The sequence below is a fragment of the Jaculus jaculus genome, chromosome 16 (genome assembly GCF_020740685.1).
Source record: "Jaculus jaculus isolate mJacJac1 chromosome 16, mJacJac1.mat.Y.cur, whole genome shotgun sequence".
In the NCBI taxonomy this organism is placed as follows: Eukaryota; Metazoa; Chordata; class Mammalia; order Rodentia; family Dipodidae; genus Jaculus; species Jaculus jaculus.
Genome location: NC_059117.1, coordinates 21,764,080 through 21,787,389, shown reverse-complemented (window position 1 = coordinate 21,787,389; position 23,310 = coordinate 21,764,080). Strand labels below are relative to the sequence as shown.

The 23,310-nt window shown below is 41.1% G+C and overlaps 2 protein-coding genes across 6 annotated transcripts in view; one reads left to right on the top strand and one right to left on the bottom strand.

Moving 5' to 3' along the window:
• Positions 1-9,419, top strand: part of Lamb1 (laminin subunit beta 1) — a 74,417-nt gene extending 64,998 nt beyond the window's left edge. Inside the window, exons 28-34 of one of the 5 annotated variants that reach the window (XM_004652867.3) lie at positions 81-225; positions 2,331-2,538; positions 3,440-3,581; positions 5,161-5,337; positions 7,049-7,208; positions 7,296-7,440; positions 7,791-9,419. In XM_004652867.3, coding sequence (XP_004652924.2) covers positions 81-225; positions 2,331-2,538; positions 3,440-3,581; positions 5,161-5,337; positions 7,049-7,208; positions 7,296-7,432 — 969 coding nt within the window. In that variant the 3' untranslated portion in view covers positions 7,433-7,440; positions 7,791-9,419. Of the gene's footprint in view, positions 1-80; positions 226-2,330; positions 2,539-3,439; positions 3,582-5,160; positions 5,338-7,048; positions 7,209-7,295; positions 7,559-7,786 lie in introns of those variants that run through there. The other 4 variants (XM_045135700.1, XM_045135702.1, XM_045135701.1 and 1 more) reach the window with 4 other exon arrangements.
• A 293-nt stretch (positions 9,420-9,712) lies between these two features.
• Dld (dihydrolipoamide dehydrogenase) overlaps positions 9,713-23,310 on the bottom strand; it is a 29,084-nt gene continuing 15,486 nt past the window's right edge. Inside the window, exons 11-14 of the mRNA XM_004652868.3 lie at positions 12,499-12,688; positions 11,627-11,764; positions 10,776-10,865; positions 9,713-10,683 (exon numbers count right to left, since the gene is read on the bottom strand). Coding sequence (XP_004652925.1) covers positions 10,618-10,683; positions 10,776-10,865; positions 11,627-11,764; positions 12,499-12,688 — 484 coding nt within the window. The 3' untranslated portion in view covers positions 9,713-10,617. The remainder of the gene's footprint in view (positions 10,684-10,775; positions 10,866-11,626; positions 11,765-12,498; positions 12,689-23,310) is intronic.

Here is a 23,310-nt window from a genome sequence, read left to right as displayed (position 1 = left end):
ATATAATACTTTGTGAAACAACAGGATTCCAAAGGATTAGTTTGTCAGCAGTACTTCAGGTAACTGTTGTTCATATTTAGGTGTCTGAAGCAAAGCTGAGAGCAGATGAGGCAAAACAAAATGCTCAGGATGTTCTGTTGAGGACAAATGCTACCAAAGAGAAGGTGGACAAGAGCAACGAGGACCTGAGAAATCTCATCAAGCAAATCAGAAACTTTCTGACCCGTAAGTTAACATTTTCATTTTGACTGTTAAGTATTTTTTCCTATAGATTCTGTGTGAGAGCCAGAATTCCAATGTGTTTTAGATGAGAGTAATGTCTAGAAGGATATAAAATAACAGAAAAATATCCCTGTTAACAAATACTATCTAGACAGGGTAGTGCACTAGGAACAGGGAAGCAGGAGTTCAAGGTCATCTTTAGAGCTAGGTAGTATTTAAGGCCAGCTTGGGCTACGTGAGAATCTGTCTCAAAAAATGACTTTCTTAAGTTATAAATAAGCTCTGGTGTTATGCAGATCCAGGCACTGCTGGTGTGATATGCAGGCATCAAATCAAAAAGTGAAAGCAGAACTTGAAACTTAAGTCAAGAGATTACATTTTATATAATAGTTTGTTATTCTGGCAACAACCCCAAAATTTGCAAATCTCTTACTTACAGGATTATAATAACCTAAAGTCAGACAGTTCTACACATGAAATGATCTGTAGAGAAAAAGAAATCACTAAAATCTGTGGTCCAAGTCATGCTGCTGTCCTGGCCTTAGTTCAGCAGTGAGGATGGTATGGCCTGCAAGATACAGAAAGCTCAGGGCTGGACAGTTGGCTTAGTGGTTGAGGCGCTTGTCTGCAGAGCCAAAGGACCAAGTTTGATTACCCAGGACCCACAAGGTGGCACATGTGTTTGGAGTTGTTTGCAACAGCTGAAGGCCCTGGCACGCCCGTTCTTTCTCTTTCTCCCTAAAATACATAAAATTAATGATACAGAAAACTCAACTGAATCATATTAACAACTTTGTTCTCATGACTGACTGCCTAGGTTCCACACTTCATATAAAGACAGTATCTGATGGGAGGAAACCTCCCATGGAAATCCTGACAGTGTCATTCCTATAAAGCTCAGGCAAGCAACGAGTCATATGCCCATATAAAAATGTCACGGGAGAGCCAGGTGTGATGGTGAATGGCTTTAATCCCAGCACTTGGGAGGCAGAGGGAAGAATGCTGTGAGTTCGAGGCCAGCCTGGGACTACATAGTGAATTCCAGACTAAAGTGAGACCCTACCTCCAAAAACCACAAAAAAAGTCACTGGAAAGTGGAATGTGATTATAATTAGACTGCTAAGCTGATCATTTACTTGGCCTTAGAGATAGGTGCCAGGGAGAAATCAATATCCCATGAACAAGGAAAAAAGAAAGGCTAATATAAAACTGGTATTTTCTAAAGATATCTTTGACACTGTCCTCTGGAAGCCATCAAACGTATTGAAGCCTTAGTCTAAAATACATCTAAACCTTAGCCTCATTGTATTTTTAAAACACGTAGCATTTAAAACTCTATGGCTTTGTTGAAAATATATTACTCTTATTCTTATGCTTCTGACTGGATCTTCTCCCCTTTCAAAAATATTTTTCTTCTTCTTGAAAATGTTTTACTTTTTAAAAATTTATTTGACAGAAGTGGGGGAGAGAACGGGTGTGCCAGGGCCTCCAGCCACTGCAAAGGAACTCCATTTGCTTGTGCCCCCTTGTGCATCTGGCTTATGTGGGTGTTGGGGAATGGAACATGGGTCCTTTGGCTTTGCAGGCAAATGCCTTAACTGCTAAGCCATTCCTCCAGCCCTCAAAAATTTCTTAAATCTAGATAACTGATAAGGAATATCAGCACTTTACCTCTACTTGCAAAAGTTTTCACTGCCTTCACGCACCAATGCTGGCTCTACAGTTTTCCATTATCTGGACCACTTGGCTCTGGCCATTCTCCTCATACAATAATGTACTTTTATATCCTATTTCCCGCTCCATGGGTCCCTCCCGAAGCTGTGTGCTCAGACAGAGGATGACCTTCCATGGTCCTCGGTCAAGGGTAAAGGAGTAGCTCCACTCCCCTGCTAGAGCCTTCAAACAAGCTCTCAAATCCTATTTCCTTCAAAACCTGGCCCTTCATCCCTTGTGCAGGCTGTCCTCACTGCCCAGCTTACAGTGAGTTCTGGTGGCACCCACCCTTTCATTCGTGTAAGGCACATCGCTCTTGGTGTAACACTGAAGGAAGGGCTGGTACTGTGGTGGAGGAGTGAGCGAGCCATTCTGGATTTTTTTCTGCTTTTCAGAGGACGGTGCTGATCTCAACAGCATCGAGGCAGTTGCTAATGAAGTACTGAAAATGGAAATGCCGAGCACCCCCCAGCAGCTACAGAACCTGACAGAAGACATCCGCGAGCGAGTGGAAAGTCTCTCCCAAGTAGAGGTTATTCTGCAGCAGAGTGCTGCAGACATCACCAGAGCAGAGCTGCTGCTGGAAGAAGCTAAGAGAGCCAGGTACCTGAAGACAACTGGCAGTTGGGATTTTTTTTTTTTTTTGGCATGGAATAAAAAGCAATTTCTTTAACCAATAATCTAGGTGGGGGCTGGGGAGAGAGCTTAGTGGTTAAGGCACTTTCCAGTGACGCCCAAGAACCCATGTTTGACTCTCCAGGTCCCACGTAAGCCAAGACACACAGCGCGATGCAAGGTTGCACATGCGCACACATCTTGAGTTTGCTTACAGCGGCTGGAGGTCATGGTGCACCTCGTCTCCCTCTCTAGGCTGTATATCAAGAAGGCTGCCTTTTCAGAAGAAGCATTGTTTTTTTGTTTGTTTGTTTGTTTTTGATTTTTTGAGGTAGGGTCTTAGCCTACCTGGAATTCACTATGTAGTCTCAGGGTGGCCTCGAACACACAGTGATCCTCCTACCTCTGCCTCCTGAGTGTTGGGATTTAAGGCGTGTGCCACCACACCCGGCAAAAAAGCATTGTTTTTGAAGAGAAAATACTTTTCAGGGCTGGATGGTTCAGTGGTTAAGGCACATGCCTGTAAAGTCTAAGGACCTGGGTTTGATTCCCCAGTACCCCATGAAGCCAGATATACAAAGTGGCACATGTATGTGGAGTTTGTTTGCAGTGGCTGAAGGCCCTGACACCCATTCTCTATCTGCCTCTTTTCTCTCTCTAGTAAATAGAAGTATTTTTATTTCATTTTTTACTTTTTTTTTTTTTTTTTTTTGAGGTAGGGTCTCACTCTAACCCAGGCTGACCTGGAATTCACTCTGTTGTCTCAGGGTGGCCTCCAACTCACGGCAATCCTACCTCTGCCTCCCACGTGCTGGGATTAAAAGGCATGCGCCACCACCCCAGCTATTTTTGTTATGGAAAAAGCAACGTGTTTATTCTTTCTCCTTAGCAAAAGCGCAACAGACGTGAGGGTCACTGCAGACATGGTGAAGGACGCTCTGGAAGAAGCAGAAAAGGCCCAGATTGCAGCAGAGAAGGCAATTAAACAGGCAGATGAAGACATTCAAGGAACCCAAAACCTACTAACTTCAGTAAGGTCCTACAGTTCAACTCTATGAGGAAAAAAAAAAAAAAAACTCCATATATACACTAATCAAAAAGCAACTGCAGGTCAGACGTAGTGGTGCACACCTTTAATCCCAGGAGGCAGGAGGATCGCCTTGAGTTCGAGGCCACCCTGAGCCTACAGAGTAAATTCCAGGCCCGCCTGGGCTAGAGTAAAATGTTACCTTGAGGGAGAAAAAGTGCATCTGATAGTTATCTGTAAGAATTCTTACAACTCAACAGTAAAAAGTGTTCAAGTAAATATGAATGAACACGAGCTTTTAACCTCTGAACCATCTCTCCACCCCTCAGTCACTTAAAAGAATAATGCAGAGCTGGAGAGGTGGCTTAGTGGTTAAGGCACTTGCCTGTGAAGCCTAAGAACTCAGGTTCGATTATCTAGTATCCATGTAAGCCAAATACACAAGGTGGCACTTGTGTTGCAAGTCTGCAGTGGCTGGAGGCCTTGGCACACCCATTCTATCTCCCTCTTCCTCTCTCAAAAAATAAATGTAAGCCAGGCGTGGTGGCATATACCTTTAATCCCAGCATTTGGGAGGCAGAAGTAGGAGGATCACCGTGAGTTCAAGACCACTCAGACTACACATTGAATTCCAGGTCAGCCTGAGCTAGAGGGAGACCCTACCTCAAAAAGTCAAAAATTAATTTAAATTTTTGAAAGTAATGCAGATATGCTTCTGTATTTTTTTAATTACAGGAAAAATTTTTTAAAATAATAAGCACAAGACAACTGATGTTTAATTCATGAAGTGCTCTCAAGAGTGTGTTCTGGAACTAGATGACAGTCCTCTTGTATTGAAAACCTTTCTATCATTGGTGAATACAACCTATCTTCCTAGTCTGTTGCACTCAGTAAAAGCAAGCTTACCAGTTCCTCAGCCACTGAACCTTCTGAAATTTTGACAACAAAGTCCCTTTTTCTTTAGGCTATCTGTTCAAGATAATATTTAGAAAAATTATGTTTTCCAATGTGAGTTATAACCTTCTAAATACTTTTTTCTCACACTTGTTCAAATATCTTAGATTCTGCTATTAACATTTTGCTGGACTTTCTCCATCTAGTTCATTGTGTATAAATTTATAAAGTTTTAGGCTGGGAAGGGAGCCCAGGTGGTAGATGGCTTGCCTCACTAGCATGAGCAGTGCTGAGGTGGAGATAGGTGGTTCCTTAGGGCTGGCCGCAGACCATTCAGAAACTTTGTCTTCTAAAAAGGCAGACAGCATCTCACAATCCTATTGAAACTTCTTCAAGTTTTAAATAAGCCGTGTCCATGTCATCAATGATCCCCACCCACAACTACCAAGGAAATATAAAAACAGCTGACTCAAGTTACCATTTTCCCATCCACATTAATTGGAAAATTTGGAAATCTTTTCACACTCATTATTCATGAAATGTATACCCGAAGTGTAGCAAGTTTTGAATTTGGGCACTTCATCTAAGCTCTATTAATTTCCAGTTACTTTTGGTCTAGCCCAAAATAGCACAGCAACCTTTTTAATCTCCCTTCCTACCATTTCTGTTTCTCTGGGTGATCACTTTAGATTGAATCTGAAACGGCAGCTTCTGAGGAAACCTTGACCAACGCTTCCCAGCGCATCAGCACCCTGGAGAGGAATGTGGAAGAACTTAAGCGGAAGGCGGCCCAGAACTCCGGGGAGGCGGAATACATTGAAAAAGTAGTGTATGCCGCAAAACAAAACGCAGACGACGTCAAGAAGGTGAGTAATCCTTGTAGCCTCATAGCTAAGTTGAAGTTTCCTCTCTGACCTCCTCAGAGTAAGGAGCAAGGGCCTAACATGGCTGGTCATCAAAAATGGCAGAAACAACCCATTTTAAAATAGTAGTCTTTAGAGATGCTGATGAAAAAGAACGTGAGCCGACAGTGACTTAGGCACTTAAATCCCAACTTGGGTTAACAGTTTGAGAATACAGTTAATTTAGCCAGGCCCAGTGGCACACGCCTATCATCCTAGCACTTGGGAAGCTGAGGGTAAGATAGCCATGAGTTCCAGGTCAGCCTGGGCAAGGTAAAGTGAAACCCTTCCTTCAAAAACAGAATGGTGGTGGGAGCCTTATTATTGTGACGTAGTTCAATGAAAAAAATTTTTTTGAGGTAGGGTTTCACTCTAACCCAAGCTTATCTGGAATTCATTATATACTCTCAGGGTGGTCAAACTCACGGTGATCCTCCTACCTCTGCCTCCCAAGTGCTGGAATTAAAGGTGTGCACTACACACCCAGCTCAAAGAAAAGATCTTTAGCAATTACCTGGCCATTTGAGAATGCTGTAAAGGCATGAGAGTTCCTTAAAGAACAGCTAGTAGGAAGTCATACCCCTTTCACACTAGTATTGAGGTAACTATTGCTTCTCAATGAAATGTACCAAATTAGCAAAAAAATAATGCTTTACACATTTCATTTCTAAATTCCTGTGGGCAAATGTTTACTTTCAAGGACAGCTTTTTAAATATGGAAGGTAGAGTTGTTAAAACTTAAGATAACTTAACTTCTAACATTTTATTGAAAAGTTTCCTCCATATGAATTGGGAAGAGCAATCATGAGAACTATTCCTGCCACCGTATCACACAGCTTTCATGGTAGAGTAGTTACCTGCAGGTTTGTGTGCTTTTTTTCTTCTCTTTTCTTTTTTTTTTTGGTAGCAGGGTTTCTCTCCCTCTAACCCAGGCTGACCTGTAACTCTTGGTGATCCTATCTCAGCCTCCCAAACTTTGAGAGACTAGAGTAGGAGGACTGCCATGAGTTCCAGGCCAGTCTGGGGTAGAGTGTTTCCCTGGGTTTGATCCCAAAACTGTACATACTGGGTGAGGTGGCACAAGAGTTAATCCCTGCACTTGGGAGGAGGATCGCTGTGGGTTCAAGGCCAGCCTGGGACTACAGCGTGAGTTCTTACCTCGAGCCCCCCCCCACACACACACAAAAACCTGTCATCCTTAGCTACATAGTAAGTTGGACACCAGCCTGGGCTACCTGAACCCATAACAAAAACAAAAAGGGCCTAGAACTGAATTTTCATGATTGAACGATGTTCTTGAAACGGATGGTTTCACCTAAAACCACTACAATTCTTTCATCTTCTCACCTTTACCCTTTCTTCCTAAATCTTTTGTTAAATCTGCTCTGTGCATCTCTCCAGATCACTGTTTTTTTCTACAGTCAAGTACTCATCCAAAGAGAGTGAGGGTTGACCCTGAGTGCCTGGCTTTCAACTCTTAAAAGCAATGACTCAAGTGGAAGCTCTAGAAATTTCCTTGAAAAAATTTTCAAACTCCCAACCTGACATGAAGCCTGAATAACACCACCTTTGGTGGTTCTTAATAGACAGGGCCTCCCCAGGCTACCTGTGGCTCTTAGATGTATTTACTGACATTAATGTTAGCACACCTTTGTGTCTAAATGTGGAACTGCAGGCTCTGGATGGTGAACTTGATGAGAAGTACAAGAAAGTAGAAAACTTAATCGCCAAAAAAACTGAAGAGTCAGCAGATGCCAGGAGGAGAGCTGCACTGCTTCAGCGTGAGGCGGAAACCCTGCTGGCGCAGGCAAGCAGCCAGCTGCGGCTGCTGGAAGGTGGGTCCCTAGTCTTGGAGGCGCACAGCAGGCTTTCGGTAATCAGACTACGCTTCACACTGAACTTGGCTTTTTCACCTTCCACAGACTTGGAAAGAAAATATGAGGACAATCAAAACTACCTAGAAGGCAAAGCTCAAGAGCTGGTGAGACTGGAAGGAGAGGTCCGCTCGCTGCTTAAGGATATCAGCCAGAAAGTTGCCATTTACAGCACCTGCTTGTGACAGCCAAGGTGACCAAAGTAAAGTAACTATGTTCAAATAACTTCCTCTGAAACCCATTACCTATTTAATGTTTTTAACCACCAATTTTATATGGCGTTAAATAAAAGCTCAGTGTTTTTATAGAAATATGTTTAGCATAATTCATTTACTGGTTTGTGTTTATAAATCCTACAAAGGAATAAACACCTCATGTCAACATCTTCCAACACCTCATGTCAACATCTTCCAAAACCCTCATAAAGGGACCCCCTAGGTGAGATGGGGAGGGGGGGAAGAGCGTTACTAAGCTGGGCACCCCCCTTCAATGGGTGCATTGCTCTAGAAATGTGAACTGGACTTTCTAATTCTACCTAGACAGTGATAGAGGAAGACACCAACATCGTCCTTGTACATGTGCCAAAAATAAAAGAAGCCCTTCAGCACCATAGGGCCAGGCTCACTGCTAGGTGGGCTTCAATGACTCGGCCAGTGGACGGAAACTGGTCATGGAGCATCACTGCTCAAGCGTGCAGCAGACACAAGTGCACAAGTGAAGACTCAGCCACATGGCGGTAAGGACGAACGCATCCAGCAGCAGGCTCGGGAGATGACTCAGGACACAGCTTGCTGCAACCCCCTCCCCCCCCCAACAATGAACAAGGTGGAAAGCAAAGACTAACCACACCATCATCCTCTCACTGCCACACTGGGACATAAAGAAGACACAGGCCTGGCCCTTATGTTTTTGTAGTTAACAATGTAGCTGAATCGGGCTGACAGCCCAGCTAATCTTCCCCATCCCCAAATCCCGCCCCACAGTCTTAGACTTCACCACCCACATGCTATACACAGCTGCAAATAAAGCATGGCCTGGACAATAGTTATGTAAAGAGCTATAATTTAGATAAGGCAGTTTCCATCTGGAATCAATTGTTTGACACTTTTCACAGTAACTCAACACTTTTACTTTGTCATCTATTAGAACATTTTTCTTAAAATACCGTTTCTACTCTCCATGTCTCTTCAGCTAAATAAGCAAAAGATTTCACTTTCCAAATACTAATTGTAGCTCGAGCTGGAAAATTACCATAAGCTCACTCTTCATAAACCCTCAAAATACCCAGCTTAGTAAATAACAGTAAGTGGACATTAAACCTTCTTTTATTCCTTGGACTTTATTCCCCACCCAGATGTACCTACATTCTCAGACTGAATAAAAATGCTTCCATTAGACCTAACTATTGGGTATCGATATAGCTAGGATTTCATATTAAGCATTTCCCTGAGAGTAGGGCACATTTGAGGCTTAAATAAGCAGGTACTTAACAGGTTCACTTTCACATAGTATACCAGGCATCTTGCTACTAACTGAGAAGTGAACAAAATACACTTGAAAATATGCAAAGGCACCAGACAGCCAGCACAAGGAAGCCTACCTCGCCTCAAGAGAACAGGACGGACAGAATGTCATTTTTAACAAGTTTTCACTTGAGAGGAAAATAAAAAGCCAAGGAAACTTTCAGGCAAATACAATAGCTTAGAATATGAAAAATTTCAGAAACTGTCCAGTTTAGGGGAAACAGAAGGCAGAGAGAAGAAATTTTAGTTACTTCTAGTCAACAAAGTTTGAAGTCCAGCTAATTTAACTGCCTGATTAGAGAAGAGGAAAAAAAAAAAACAGCATTTTTAGAAGTGAAGGTGAATCTGGTCTTCACACTCTAAGGTCATGACATGATCCCCAAACTACTAAGATAGTGTAATCAAAACCTAAATAATAAACTTTGTCCTGTTAGCCATGATCAATAGATAGAATCTTATTCCAGACAGATTACAATGTTCAATCTTTCCTTAAAACTAACCTTTAGTTGAACATGGTGGCTCACACTTTTAATCCTAACCCTCAGGATGTTGAGGTAAGATGATCAGAGTTCCAGGTCAGTGGGGGCTAGAATAAGATCCCTGCTTCAAAAGAAAAAAACAAAAATAAACCATAACCTTTAAACTACCATCAAGTGAATGTTGTTTACATTTTTCTAGTAATTTTAAATTTTTACTTTTCATTTTTCTAGTACTTTCCAGAAATCTATGCTATCTACACCAAATTTAGGAGCTTCTTAATCTGAAATGACAAATTTAGTTGTAATATATAAAAAGCTATCTAGCCTTGAGTTCTTGGCCTTTTGAGATACTTAAATCATTTTAACTTTTAACCTATTAGCAACATTTATCAATAAATTGTCATAACACCCTTTAAATAAATGACCGTTTACTTAACCAAGAAAATCCACATAGGAGAAGACAGTAGATCAACACCCTTATGCTGTATTTCCCCAAAATCATATGCTAGACATTTAGCAACTGTAAAACAGATGAAGGGCAATGTCCTCCTCAATGCCTTAACACTGTACAATGTGAAAGACATATCCAGTTTTATAAAAGCAACAATACATTCTTTAAAATACACAGAGGTAGTCAGAAGAAAGGACTGTTTCAATATGCACTCAGAATAACCACTAAATTAGTATTTAAGACATGTTTATTTTGGTATCTCCATTCCTTGCTATAACACATGAGCCTCCATTTAGTACTTTAGTTTGGTAGACAGACTCCTAATTTGGGTAACTTAATAACTACCCTGTAGATTTCTAGTCCTTAATGGAACCTTTAAAATCTTTAAACACAATTCTACCTCTAAACTGCAAAAATTTAGGAGGTAAATGAGAAACAGTCACTTTTTATTTACATGAGGTGTCTATACATATTTGAATTTTGCACTATTTACTGACACGTTTCCAATATGAAAACCAAACCAAAAGGAGCTTCACCACTGGGGTCTCAACCCAACAGCAGCAGAAACACCACCAGCAGCTCAGGGGTGAAGCGCTCCAGAACACTCCAGCTACACACTCCTTTGGAAACTGCCATGACAACATCAGTTGGTCTTTAAAGTGCTAACATATGTAGCTTTTTGTTTTTCTGTCCACAGCACGAATGCAATGAAACAAAATCTTTATTTAAAATATAGATACAAGATCATTCCATTCTGTTCAAGCATATTAAATACCTTCTCAAAGCTTCATAATTCCGTCCTAGAAATTTCTGGAACTGTGAACATATCCTGTTCAGAAATGTGACCTCTACAAAAGCTTGCAGATTTGGGGAATAATAATTGTGTGTGTGTATATATATATATGTTTTCTTCTATTTTAAAAGTTGATTGGTTTGCCAAATGATGCAGCCAGGTTTGCTTCTCTAAATGCTTCTGATAAGGTCTGTAAGGGAAGAAATATAAAATTAGAAACAAAGTAATTATAGGTCAAAAGAAAACAAGCAGCCATTAAATCTACATGTCGGTGGCAATTACCGGATGTGCGTGGCAGACTCGAGCTATGTCTTCACAGGACGCTCCATATTCCAGAGCCAGAGCAGCTTCATTTACCATTTCTCCAGCACCCTTGAACATAAACCAAATAATTGTGTTTCCAGGGCAAAAACAATTACATGCTATGATTAAGAAACCGGGCTCCTAGACCTTAAATTTTAATTTTTGTTACAGAAATTGGGGAAAAGTCAAGGAAAAACTTAACAGAAAAGGTGATAGATGAGCTTGGGTTTCGAAGCCAAATGGCCTGGATTCAAACAGTTTCTTCACTTAAAAAGTGATTAATAGCACCTATTCCACAACAATTCTTTGAAGTCTAAGCGTCTCTTTAGAAGGTAACAAATGAACTAACTAGAAGGTCCAGAAACAGAGCAGTCTAGGTAGAGAGCACTGTAAGCCCAACCGCCCAACAATGCAGAGCAAGCGTGGTCTATCCTCAGAGTGATAGAAGGCTCCTATCCTGACAGTGATAGAAGGCTCACCTTACATGGTACAAAGTAAAAGAACACAAACAGGAAAAGCAGAAAGATGGGGTCAGACAGGAGGGTAGGGTAGGGCAGGGCCAGACTCAGTGAGGCCTCCCAGCAGCATCATTAGTGAGGGTTAAGCAGGTACCTGGCCTAACGTAGGAACACCTTCACTATAGCACAGAAAGCAGGGACACAGTAGGATGGTAGGAGGGACTCAAGAGTGTTGTTGGCACCCTGCTAGCAACAATGCATAGAAGCCACCTTTAAGTTTCCATTGGCACTTAGTAATGCCAGAATTCTAAAATTAATCTACTGACTGCTTCCAGAACTCTCGCTGAGGTATCTCTGGTTTACAGTACTTACTGGTCCCAGGATATGTGCCCCCAGTACTCTGTCTGTTGACTTCTGTCCAAGAATCTTCACCATGCCGTCTGTGTCAGCATTGGTCTTGGCTCTGCTGTTGGCAGCAAATGGGAACTTGCCGACTTTGTACTCAACGCCCTGTAAGATCAAAATGAGAACACAATTAAGCACTTAAAATTCATTCCAATTAGTGAAATCATCTGGCATTTAAGAATGCAAGTTCCTAGTGGCAACTGTTTTAAATTTTTTTTTTTCACAGTTTTGAAAGTAAGACTTTGATTATGCTTACAAATGTACTGGCTTTGAGAAGAATAATTAAATGTAATTAACTGAAGTTTTCATTACTCAAAGATAAGCAACAGAAATGATTAAAAGGCAAATGAATGAAATTTAATTTGGATAGAAAAACACAGGCTTGCAGTTACTAGTTTTATCTTTATTTATTTATTTGAGAGTGACAGAGAAAGAGAGAAGCAGAGAGAGACAGACAGACAGAATGGGCACACCAGGGCCTCTGGCCACTGCAAACGAACTCCAGAGGTGTGCACCCCCTTGTGCATCTGGCTAACATGGGTCCTGGGGCATAGAGCCTTGAACCAGGGTCCTGAGGCTTCACAGGCAAGTGCTTAACAGCTAAGCCATCTCTCCAGCCCCGTTACTAGTTTTTAAATACAGGTAACTTATCCTATTATTGCTGGCAAATCTCAAGAGTGAATGAGGGGGAAAAGTTGAACTCTTTATGATCCTATCAAAGGAAAAATTATATAAGCTATACCCTTGTGTCACTAAGAATGCAGAGAGCCCTTTTCCAGCTACCAGTGCTATTACATGAATTCACACAATGGGGTAAAGTGACCACAGGATTGGATTACCTCGTCCTTCAACTGTTCTTCTGATTTGCCAACCCAAGCAACCTCGGGGTGCGTGTAGATCACTGATGGCACACAGTTGTAGTCGATGTGCACAGCACCGCCAGCCATTCCTTCAACACAGATGATGCCTTCATCTTCTGCTTTGTGAGCCAACATGGGACCAGCAACCACATCCCCGATGGCATAGATACTGCCAGAGGCCAAAAGAAACACTCAACTTCTGAAGTCAAAGTTACTTACACCATGGGAACATAAATACATTTCTAGCCAATACATCACGAAACAAAACAGAACACATCAAATGAAGTTCTTTAAAATGAGTTCAGGAACTGGGAAGATGGCTGGTGGATAAAGCACCTGCCAGGTGAGCACAAGTACCTGAGCTTGGGCTCCCCAGACACCAGGTAAAAGCCAGAAGCAGTGGTAGGCTTCTGTAATCCCAGTATACCTATGGCAAAATGGGGGGCAGAGGCAAGAGGATTTCCCAGAAGCATGAGGGCCTGGCAAAGCATGAACAATGAGACACCCTTCCTCAAATGAACCAACACCCAAAAGTTGTCCTCTGACCTCCACACATGCACTGTAGCATGTGCACACCCACACTTGCCCCGGGGAAAAAAACTGAGTTCAGCTTATCTTTGAATAATGACAACTTTGTTTAATTACATTTGCTTATTCTTCCCAAAGCCAGTACATTTTTAAGCATAGCAAAAGTCTTATTTTCAAAACAGTTAAAATTATTGAAAATAAAGGCTAGGGAGATTGCTCAATGATTACAGGTGCTTACTTGAAAATATCCACCACATGGGAGAGTGAGGCAGGAGGGTTGTTTGAATACAAGCATCCAAGACTAGCCTAGGGAATACAGCAAAATACCATCTCTAGATGGACATATAAAAATGTAAATTAAAATATTTTCAATTAAAAAATGATAATTGGGGAGTGATTAAAAGAACTAGTTGAGCAAGCCAGGGCCAGGGTTTAGATCCCAAGAACCACTTAAAGCTGGACAGAGTGGTATATCTGCATCTAATCCCAGAAGTCAAAAGAAATAGGAGGTGGAGTTAGGAGAATCTTGAAGTTTGTAGGCTAGACTGGCATTTATGGCACTGAATAAGAGACCCTGTTTCAAAACAAAGTGAAAAGCTAGGACTTTCCTTGGACTTCCACACATGCACCATGTATACATGCATCTATACATACACACATACATGTACCAAAAGAGCAATAATTATGAAGACTCTAAGAAGTCACTGTATTTTACATGCTCGATGAAATGATTATTTGGGTAGAAACTTCTATGTATGTGTCTGGTTCCCATTGCTGGTAGAAATCACCCAACCAAGAGTAGCTTCTGGGAAAAAGAGGTTTATTTTGGCTTACAGGCTCGAGGGGAAGCTTCACGATGGCAGGGGAAAACAATGGCATGAGCAGAGGGTGGACATCACCCCCTGGCCAACATAAGATGGACCACAGCAACAGAAGGGTGTGCCAAACACTGGCATGGGGAAACTGGCTTTAATACCCATAAGCCCGCCCCCAATACACTCCCTCCAGGAGGCATTAATTCCCAAATATGCATCAGCTGGGAACCTAGCATTCAGAACACCTAAGTTTATGTGAATCAAACCACCACAGTATGTGTGCTGGTTTGATTCAGGGGTCCCCCATAAACTTAGGTGTTCTGAAAGCTAGGTTCCCAGCTGATGGAGATTTGGCAATTAACACCTCCAGCAGACAGTGTATTGTTGGGGGTGGGCTTATGGGTGTTATAGCTAGCTTCCCCATGCCATGTTTGGCACACCCTCCTGTTGCTATTGTCTACCTTTTATGGGCCAAGGGGTGATGTCCACCCTCGGCTTATGCCATTACTTTCCCCTGCCATTGTCGAGCCTGTAGGCCTAAATAAACCTTCCCCCCCCTCCCCCACAAGCTGCTCTTGCTTGGGTGATATCTACCAGCAATGAATTTAACTGCAACAGCAAAGTGGTACCAAGGAGTGGGATTGCTGCTAGACACCTGACTGTGTGGCTTTGGCCTTTTGGAGCTAATTTTCTGAAGGATTTGAAACCTTGGCTTAAGAGACGCCTTGCAGTGCTCTAAGTACAGCCTGATGGACTATTCTGGTCAGAGCTGAAAGGCCTGAGTGCAGTAAGAACTATGGACTATGAGGTTTGGCTTATGAAGGTGAGAAAGTTTTGCCTGGACTGGACTAGCAATTTGTGTATGAAGCTTGCAGCTCTGCCTGGGTTCTGAGAAGTTGTGCAGGGTTGCTTTGCATAGAAATGAACTGGTGTGAGCAAAGGGATACGGCACAGGAAGAACAATCTTTAGGTAAATTGCTGCATATTCAGCTGTAATTGGGAGATTATAACCTTTGAGCTTGGGCCAGCTGACCTGCACTGGGGCAACAGGAAGAATGTAGATTCTCTTAAAGGGGCCTGAATGCTCAAGAAGTGTCCTGTTCTTCAAAGTCTGCTTTATTCTCCCATGGATTAACAAATTGGCACCCTACCTGGTATTGTGGAGTATAAGAAATGCAGGAAAGAGAGGGTCACTGAGTTTGCAACACAGTCTTTGTGCTTTGGAAACGGCCATGGGCAGTGTGAAGCAGGTTTACTCGATGCCTACATGGACACCCAATGGAGCTTTGAGGATGGACCATGAATTGCAGTGGAGACCCAGTGGAGAAGCTGCCGGGTCCACTAGATGGCTGCTAAGGAAAGTTGCCACCCCATGAAGTTTTCCAGGACTGTGAGTAGCCTAGCTGGAGTGAAGGAATGAGAATTCCAGAGACTTGTCACTGGTTAGAGTTGTTGGACTTGACACTACAGAGTTTGATCTTTGCCCTGGTTGTTATAAATCTTGTATTGGTTGAATATTTCTTTGCTCTGCCCAATGCCATGTTTTGCAGTGTATTTATTCTGTGCCATTGTAGGTTTTTTTTTTTTCCTTTTTTTTGGTATACTGACTCAGTTAAAAGATCTTGGGGGACTTCCAGCAAAATACACTCTCCTGCTAAAAAGTGAGATATCTAAGAAATTAAAACGGCAGCGGAGGAGGAGAGATCCAGAGTATCCAGAACCCACACAGGCAGGCAGAAGCGGCTCCAGCAGTGGCGGCACCAGGTCCGCGGGGCCACAGCTGCCAGGCTCGCCTTGAGCCGCAGGAAAAGCCAGATGAGGGGATTTTTCACTCACACTGGAGCTCTGCGCAAATTCAAGAAACGTGGAAAAACACAGTGAACAATGGAGGAGCAGATCATGAGGTAGAGAATCACATGGACCAGCGAGGGAACCAAGCCAACATCGACAGCCTCCCCTCCCCTCTGCAAGCAGCAGAGACCAGAAGGGAGCTCACAGCGCCCAGCACCAGTGAGAAGAGCAGCGATCCACAGTGCACCAAAGAGGGACTCAAGCAGGAGCGCAGCATAGCTGAGACCAAAATCATCCCAAAAGGTAACTGGGATTACACCAGATCAATGCCCACCAAATAAGCCTGGAATATAGGCCTGAACTGGAAGTGTTAATTGCACCTTCCATATCAGGATAAATTATATGCTACATCTGATGGATGGTCAGATTTACCATTCTTAAATAAGCTGTATTTGGGGCTTGTTATTTGTTGCTTCTTGATTGATAGTGGGTTTGTTTCCTCTGCTGTTGTACATTAGGGAAGGGTCTCACTTGGTCACAAGCTGACTTGGAACCCTCAGCAGACCAGAATCTTAACCTCCTTCTTGTCAAGATTAAAGGTGTTGGGCACCACACACCCTAAGGGACAGTTACAGGATTTGGTTGTCATAATACCTACTCTTGCATAAATATTCTGTGCTGTTTTTCATTAAAAGCGCACATTGTTTAGTTAAATTTTAGAATATGCCTGTATTCTGTTCCACTCAGCCTACTTGAATACCCAGAACAGGCAAACCCAACACCTAGGGTCATTTTTGTAGATACTGAGTCTTGAAAGCCACACCTAGTAGCACCTTAAACTCCTACCCTGAAGATATATAACATCAGATTGATTGATACATCTGATAATACTGCAGCTAACTAGAAAATCCAAGCATTAAATTAATCCAAGATGCAAAAATATATACATTATAACACAAGAAACACCAAAAGTCAAGGTAATATAAATCCACCAAAAAGTATTAACGCATCAGAAATGACCTCCAGTGAGAATGAGTTAGAGGAAATGCCTGAGAAAGATTTCAAAAAATGATTATAAACATGTTCAAAGAAGTCAAAGAAGAAATCAAAGGAATGAAAGAGGAAATCAAAGGAATCAAAGACAACACAGGACACCAATTTCATGAAATAAAGAAGGCAATACAAGATATAAATAAGGAAATAGAAATAGTAAAGAAAAACCAATCAGAATTACTAGCAATGAAGAACACAGTCAATGAAATAAAAAACTCTCTAGAAAATCTCACCAGTAGAATGGATAAAGGAGAGGACAGAATATCTAAGCTAGAAGACCAGGTGGCAGATCTAATACAGTCCAACAAAGAGAAAGACGAAACTAATAGGAAAGTATGAATGAGAATTTCAAGATATTCAGGACACTATGAAAAGATCAACATAAGAATTCAGGGTATAGTAAAAGGAAAATTTCACTCCAAAGGAATAGTAGACTTCTTCAACAAAATCATTGAAGAAAACATCGCCCCCAACTTGGGAAAGAGGTACCAATGCAGTTACAGGAATCCTTTAGAACACCAAACAGACAAAACCTGGAAAGAACCTCTCCTCACAATATTATAACCAAACTACCAAACACACAAACCAAAGAAAAAGTAGCAAAAGCAGGTAGAGAGAAAAATCAAGTTACCTACAAAGGCAAGCCCATCAGGATCACAGCCAATTACTCAACACAAACTTTAAAAGCCAGAAGGGCTTGGAGAGATATATTCCAAGTTCTGAAAGATAACAACTATCAACCAAGGTTCCTTTATCCTGCAAAGCTATCCATTCAAATAGACGGAGAAATATGGACATTCCATGACAAACATAGGCTAAAGGGAGTATTTGAAAACAAAACCAGCTCTACAGAAAATACTTGAAAGAATTCTCCATGCTGAAGAGAAAGAAAAGCACACATATAAGGAACCTAGAAAAAACAAACAATATTCAAATACTAGTTAACACTAGAGAGCAAAGGTAAAACCAGAAGAACTAAAAAAAAAAAAAGAGGCAAAAACAAATGCAGTTTTCAATAATGTCTCTTAGTATCAATGGCCTCGATGCCCCAATCAAAAGACAGAGATTTGCAGACTGGGTTAAAAAGCAGGATCCTTCAATTTGTTGTCTCCAAGAAACTCACCTTTCTACAAAGGATGGATAGCACTATCTTAGGGTGAAAGGTTGGAAAACGGCGTTTCAAGCAAATGGGCCTAGAAAAGAAGCAGGAGTTGCTATTCTAATATCTGACAAGGTAGGCATCAGTCCAACATTAGTTAAGAAAGATAAGGAGGGTCACTATATATTGATTAAAGGCACACTCCAACAGGAGGACATTACAATCCTAAACATATATGCACCTAACATGGGGGATCCCAACATCATCAAACAAACGCTATTAGAACTAAGATCACAGAGAACACCAAACAGTGGTAGTGGGTGACTTCAACACCCCACTCTCATCAATTCACAGGTCACCCTGGGAAAAAATAAACAAGAGGCATCTGGATTAAATGAGGTCATAGAAGAAATGGACCCAACAGATATATAGAGGACACTTCATCCAAATGCTATAGAATATACATTCTTTTCAGCAACACTTGGAACATTCTCTAGAACAGACCATATATTAGGACACAAAGCAAATCTTAACAAATAGAGGAAAATTGAAATAATTCCTTGCATTCTATCTGACCACAGTGGAATCAAACTACAAATCAATAGCAAAAAAAAAGCTATAGAGCATACACAAAATCATGGAAACTAAACAACGCACTATTAAATGATGAATGGGTCAATGAAGAAATCAAGAAATTCAGAGTCAAATGATATTAAGAACACAACATACCAAAACCTTTAGGACATAATGAAGGCAGTCCTAAGAGGGAAAGTTATAGCTTTAAGTACCTATATTAAGAAATTAGAAAGGTCTCAAGTAAACGACCTAATGCTTCACCTTAAAGCCTTGGAAAAAGAAGAACAAGGCAAACTGAAAATCAGTAGACGGGAAGAAATAGTAAAGATAAGGCCAGAAATTAATGAAATAGAAACCAAAAAAAAAAAAATAATAATAATAATAATCCAAAGAATCAATGAAACAAAGAGTTGGTTCTTTGAAAGGATAAAAAAGATTGATAAACCCTTAGCAAATCTAACCAAAAGAAAAAGAGAAGAGACACCAATTAATAAAATTAGAGATGAAAAAGGCACCATCATAACAGACACCAGAGAAATTCAAAAAATCATAGGGACATACTATAAAAACATATACTCCACTAAGTATGAAAATCTGAAAGACATGGATGATTTCCTTGATTTATATGACCTACCTAAATTAAATCAAGATGAGATCACTTAAATAGACCTATAACAAGCACGGAGATCCGAACAGTTATCAAAAAATCTCACAACTAAAAAAAGTCCAGGCCCAGATGGATTCACTACTGAATTTTACCAGAGGTTCAGGGAAGAACTAACACCATGGCTTCTTAAGCTTTTCCATAAAATAGAAAAAGAAGGAATCCTACCAAACTCCTACAAAGCCAGCATCACCCTGATACCAAAACCAGGCAAAGACAGAACAAAAAAAGAAAATTACAGACCAATCTCCCTCATGAACATAGATGCAAAAATTCTCAACAAAATATTGGCAAACAACGACAACAAAAAAGAATACATCAGAAAGATCATTCACCCTGACCAAGCAGGCTTTATCCCAGAGACGCAGGGATGGTTCAATATACACAAATCGATAAATGTAATACATTATATAAATGGACTGAAGGACAAAAATCACATGATCATCTCATTAGATGCAGAAAAATCATTTCACAAAATCCATAATCCCTTCATGATAAAAGTCCTACAGAGACTGGGAATAGAAGGAACATATCTAAATGTAATAAAGACTATTTATGACAAGCCTACAGCCAATATATTACTAAATGGGGAAAAACTGGAAGCTTTTCCACTAAAATCAGGAACAAGACAAGGGTGTCCACTGTCCCCACTTTTATTTAATATATTACTGGAAGTCTTAGCCATAGCAATAAGGCAAGAAACACACATAGAAGGGATACAAATTGAAAAGGAAGAGATCAAGTTATCATTATTTGCAGATGACATGATTCTATACATAAAGAAGCCTAAACTCTCTACCAGCAAACTGTTAGAGCTGATAAACACCTACAGCCATACAGCAGGATATACAATAAATACACAGAAATCAGTAGCATTCCTATATGCTAACAACAAACACACAGAGGATGAAATCAGATAATCACTGCCATTCACAATTGCATCAAAGAAAATAAAGTACCTTGTAATCAACCTAACCAAGGAAGTAAAGGATCTCTACAATGAAAACTTTAAAACACTCAAGTGAGAAATTGTCGAAGACACTAGGAAAGGCAAAAGCATCCCTTTTTCCTGGATCAAAAGAATCAATGTAGTGAAAATGGCAATCTTACCAAAAGCAATCTACACATTTAATTCAATCCCTACCAAAATTCCAATGGCATTCTTCATTAAATAGAAAAAAACAATCCAAAAATTCATTTGGAATCACAACAAAATCTTGAATATCTCAAACAATAATGAGCAATAAAAATAAGGTTGGTGGTATCACCATACCTGATTTTAACCTATACGACAGAGTCATAGTAACAAAACCTGCATGGTACTAACAGAAAAGCAGACATGTAGATCAATGGAACAGAATAGAGGACCCAGATGTAAGTCCAGGCAGCTATAGCCACCTGATAATTCAATAAAAATGCCAAAAATATTCATTGGAGAAAAGACAGCCTCTTCAGCAAATGGTGCTTGGAAAACTGGGTAACTATCTCTAGAAGGATGAAAATAGATTCTTCTTTCTCTCCATGCACAAGAATTAAGTCCAAATGGATTAAAGACCTTAACATCAGACCTGAAACTGTAAAACTGCTAAAGGAAAAAGTAGGGGAAACCGTTCAGCATATTGGTCTTGGCAAAGACTTTCTGAATACAACCCCAATTGCTCAGGCAATAAAGCCAAAGATTAGCTGTTGGGACCTCATGAAATTACAAAGACTTTGTACTGCAAAGGACACTGTGAATAAAGCAAAGAGGCAACCTACAGAATAGCAAAAAAATCTTTGCCAGCTATACATCTGATAGAGGATTAATATCTAGGATATAGAAAGAACTTAAAAAAATTAAATAATAAGCCAGGCATGGTGGCACACGCCATTAATCCCAGCACTTGTGAGGCAGAGTTAGAAGGATCGCCATGAGTTCAAAGCCACCCTGAGACTACATAGTGAATTCCAGGTCAGCCTGAGCCAGAGTGAGACCCTACCTTGAAACCCCCCTCCAAAAAAAAAATTAATAAGATATCAAACAAGCCAATTAAAAAATGGGCTATGGAACTAAATAGAGAGTTCTCAAAAGAAGAGATGGCATATAAGCATCTGAAAATATGTTCTACATCCCTAACATCAGGGCAATGCAGGTTAAAACTACATTGCGATTCCATCTCACTCCTGTCAGATTGGCTACCATCATGAAAACAAATGACCACAAATGCTGACGAGGATGTGGAAAAAGAGGAAGCCTTCTACACTGTTGGTGGGAATGCAATCTGGTCCAGCCACTGTGGAAATCAGTGTGGAGCTTCCTAAGACAGCTAAAAAGAGATCTACCACATGACCCAGCTATAGCACTCCTAGGCATATATCCTAATGACTCTTCTCCCTACCTTAGAAATACTTGCTTAACCATGTTTACTGCTGCTCAATTCACAATAGCTGGGAAATGGAACCAGCCTAGATGTCCCTCAACTGATGAGTGGTTAATGAAGATATGGCACATCTATACATACATATTCAGCGGTAAAGAAAAATGAAGTTATGAAATTTGCAGGAAAATGGATGGATCTGGGAAGGATTATACTAAGTGAGGTAACCCAGGCCCAGAAAGCCAAGTGCCACATGTTCTCCTTCATATGTGGATCCTAGCTACAGATGATTGGGCTTCTGTGTAAGGAAAAAACTCAGTAGCAGAGGCCAGTAAGTTAAAAAGGTCTATAAAGGGAAGAGAAAGGAAGGGAGGGGGTATTTAATAGGATAGTATTGCATATATGTAAATAGAAGAATAGATTAATGGGGGTGAAAAGGCCCCAAGTGAGGTCAGGGGAAGAGATTGAGTAAAGGAAAGGTGGAAGGAGGGCTAAGCAAAATCTAAGAGCATATAAATAAATCACATGGAATCTTACTTTTTTGGACAATGGAACACTCAGGAGCCGTAGATAGTTGCTAGAAAATTTTCAGTGCCAGGGATGGGATATCTTCCAGTGAGTTGTTGGCCAGGGAGGTCCCTGATGCCCCCAAAACATTATAGGCCATTGCCAAGGCCCTTGCTTTCCCACCAGGAATAGATGGTAAGACCCTATTGCTGAAGACGCCACACGCTTGGGGTGCAAGGCCACTGAGAAATCTTGCTGGGACTGAGCTGATAACCTCCCCCATGTAGACCAGCTGACAGAAAGGTGGAAGAAGCCATTCTGCATGCAGTTCAATGGGAGAGAGAGAAATCACCAGTGAAGATACTCAACAGTGGACACTGCAAGCCTTATATTTGGCCAGCGAGGCCAAATGAGCCAATGGGTGCAACAGTGGCACATCTGTCATGGTGGAAACCAACTGCCCTCTAATTAGACTGGAGGCCTGCTCCATGGGAGGGAAACACATCCCTGATACTGAAAACTTAAAACGGGTAGTCATGAGCCCTAGGGGATGTAACGTCTGCTGCTATTGGCTAATTGTATATACGATGCTTATCAAACTGCCCAGTAAGCACTTCTCTTAATGTTCATACCCTTATATTAATGTTACTCGCACTTTTGGTAGAGAATCTTCTCTTTTCAGATGGCAGTGACCTTGGGATGACTCAGAAGGTATCATGGTGCTGGAAAAAAGTGACTTGAGTGTTCAGTACTGTAATATCACTATCACACCTTCCAAGGCTCAGGGTCTAATGCGGAAGAGGTGGTGAAAAGAATTTAAGAGCCAAGGGAAGGGTAGGACTCCTTACAACATGCTCCCTCCAGAAACAAAATGGCCTGGATATCCATGACCCCACAGAGCCTGGCACTACCTACACAAGACCATCAAAATAGGAGGAAAATATCATGACATCAAAATAAGAAAGACTGAGATGAGGAGGGGATATGATGAAGAATGGAGTTTCAAAGGGGAAAGTGAGGGGAGGGAGGGTATTACCATGGGAAAGTTTTTTATAATCATGGAAGTTGTTAATAAAAAGTTGAAAAGGAAAAAACAAAAGATCTTGGACTATAGGGATGCTTGAACATCACTGGGATTGATAAAAACTATGGGGACTTTTGAAGTTGGACTGAATGCGTTGCATTTTACACCATGGATGGTTATCAATTTATGGGGGTCAGAGGTGGAATAAGGTGGTTTGATTCAAGTGTTCCCCATAAACTTAGGTGTTCTGAATGCTAGGTTCCCAGCTGATGGAGATTTGGGAATTAATACCTCCAGGAGACAGTATATTGTTGGGAGCGGGCCTATGGATGTTATAGCCAGCTTCCCCTTGCCAGTGTTTGACACACTCTCCTGTT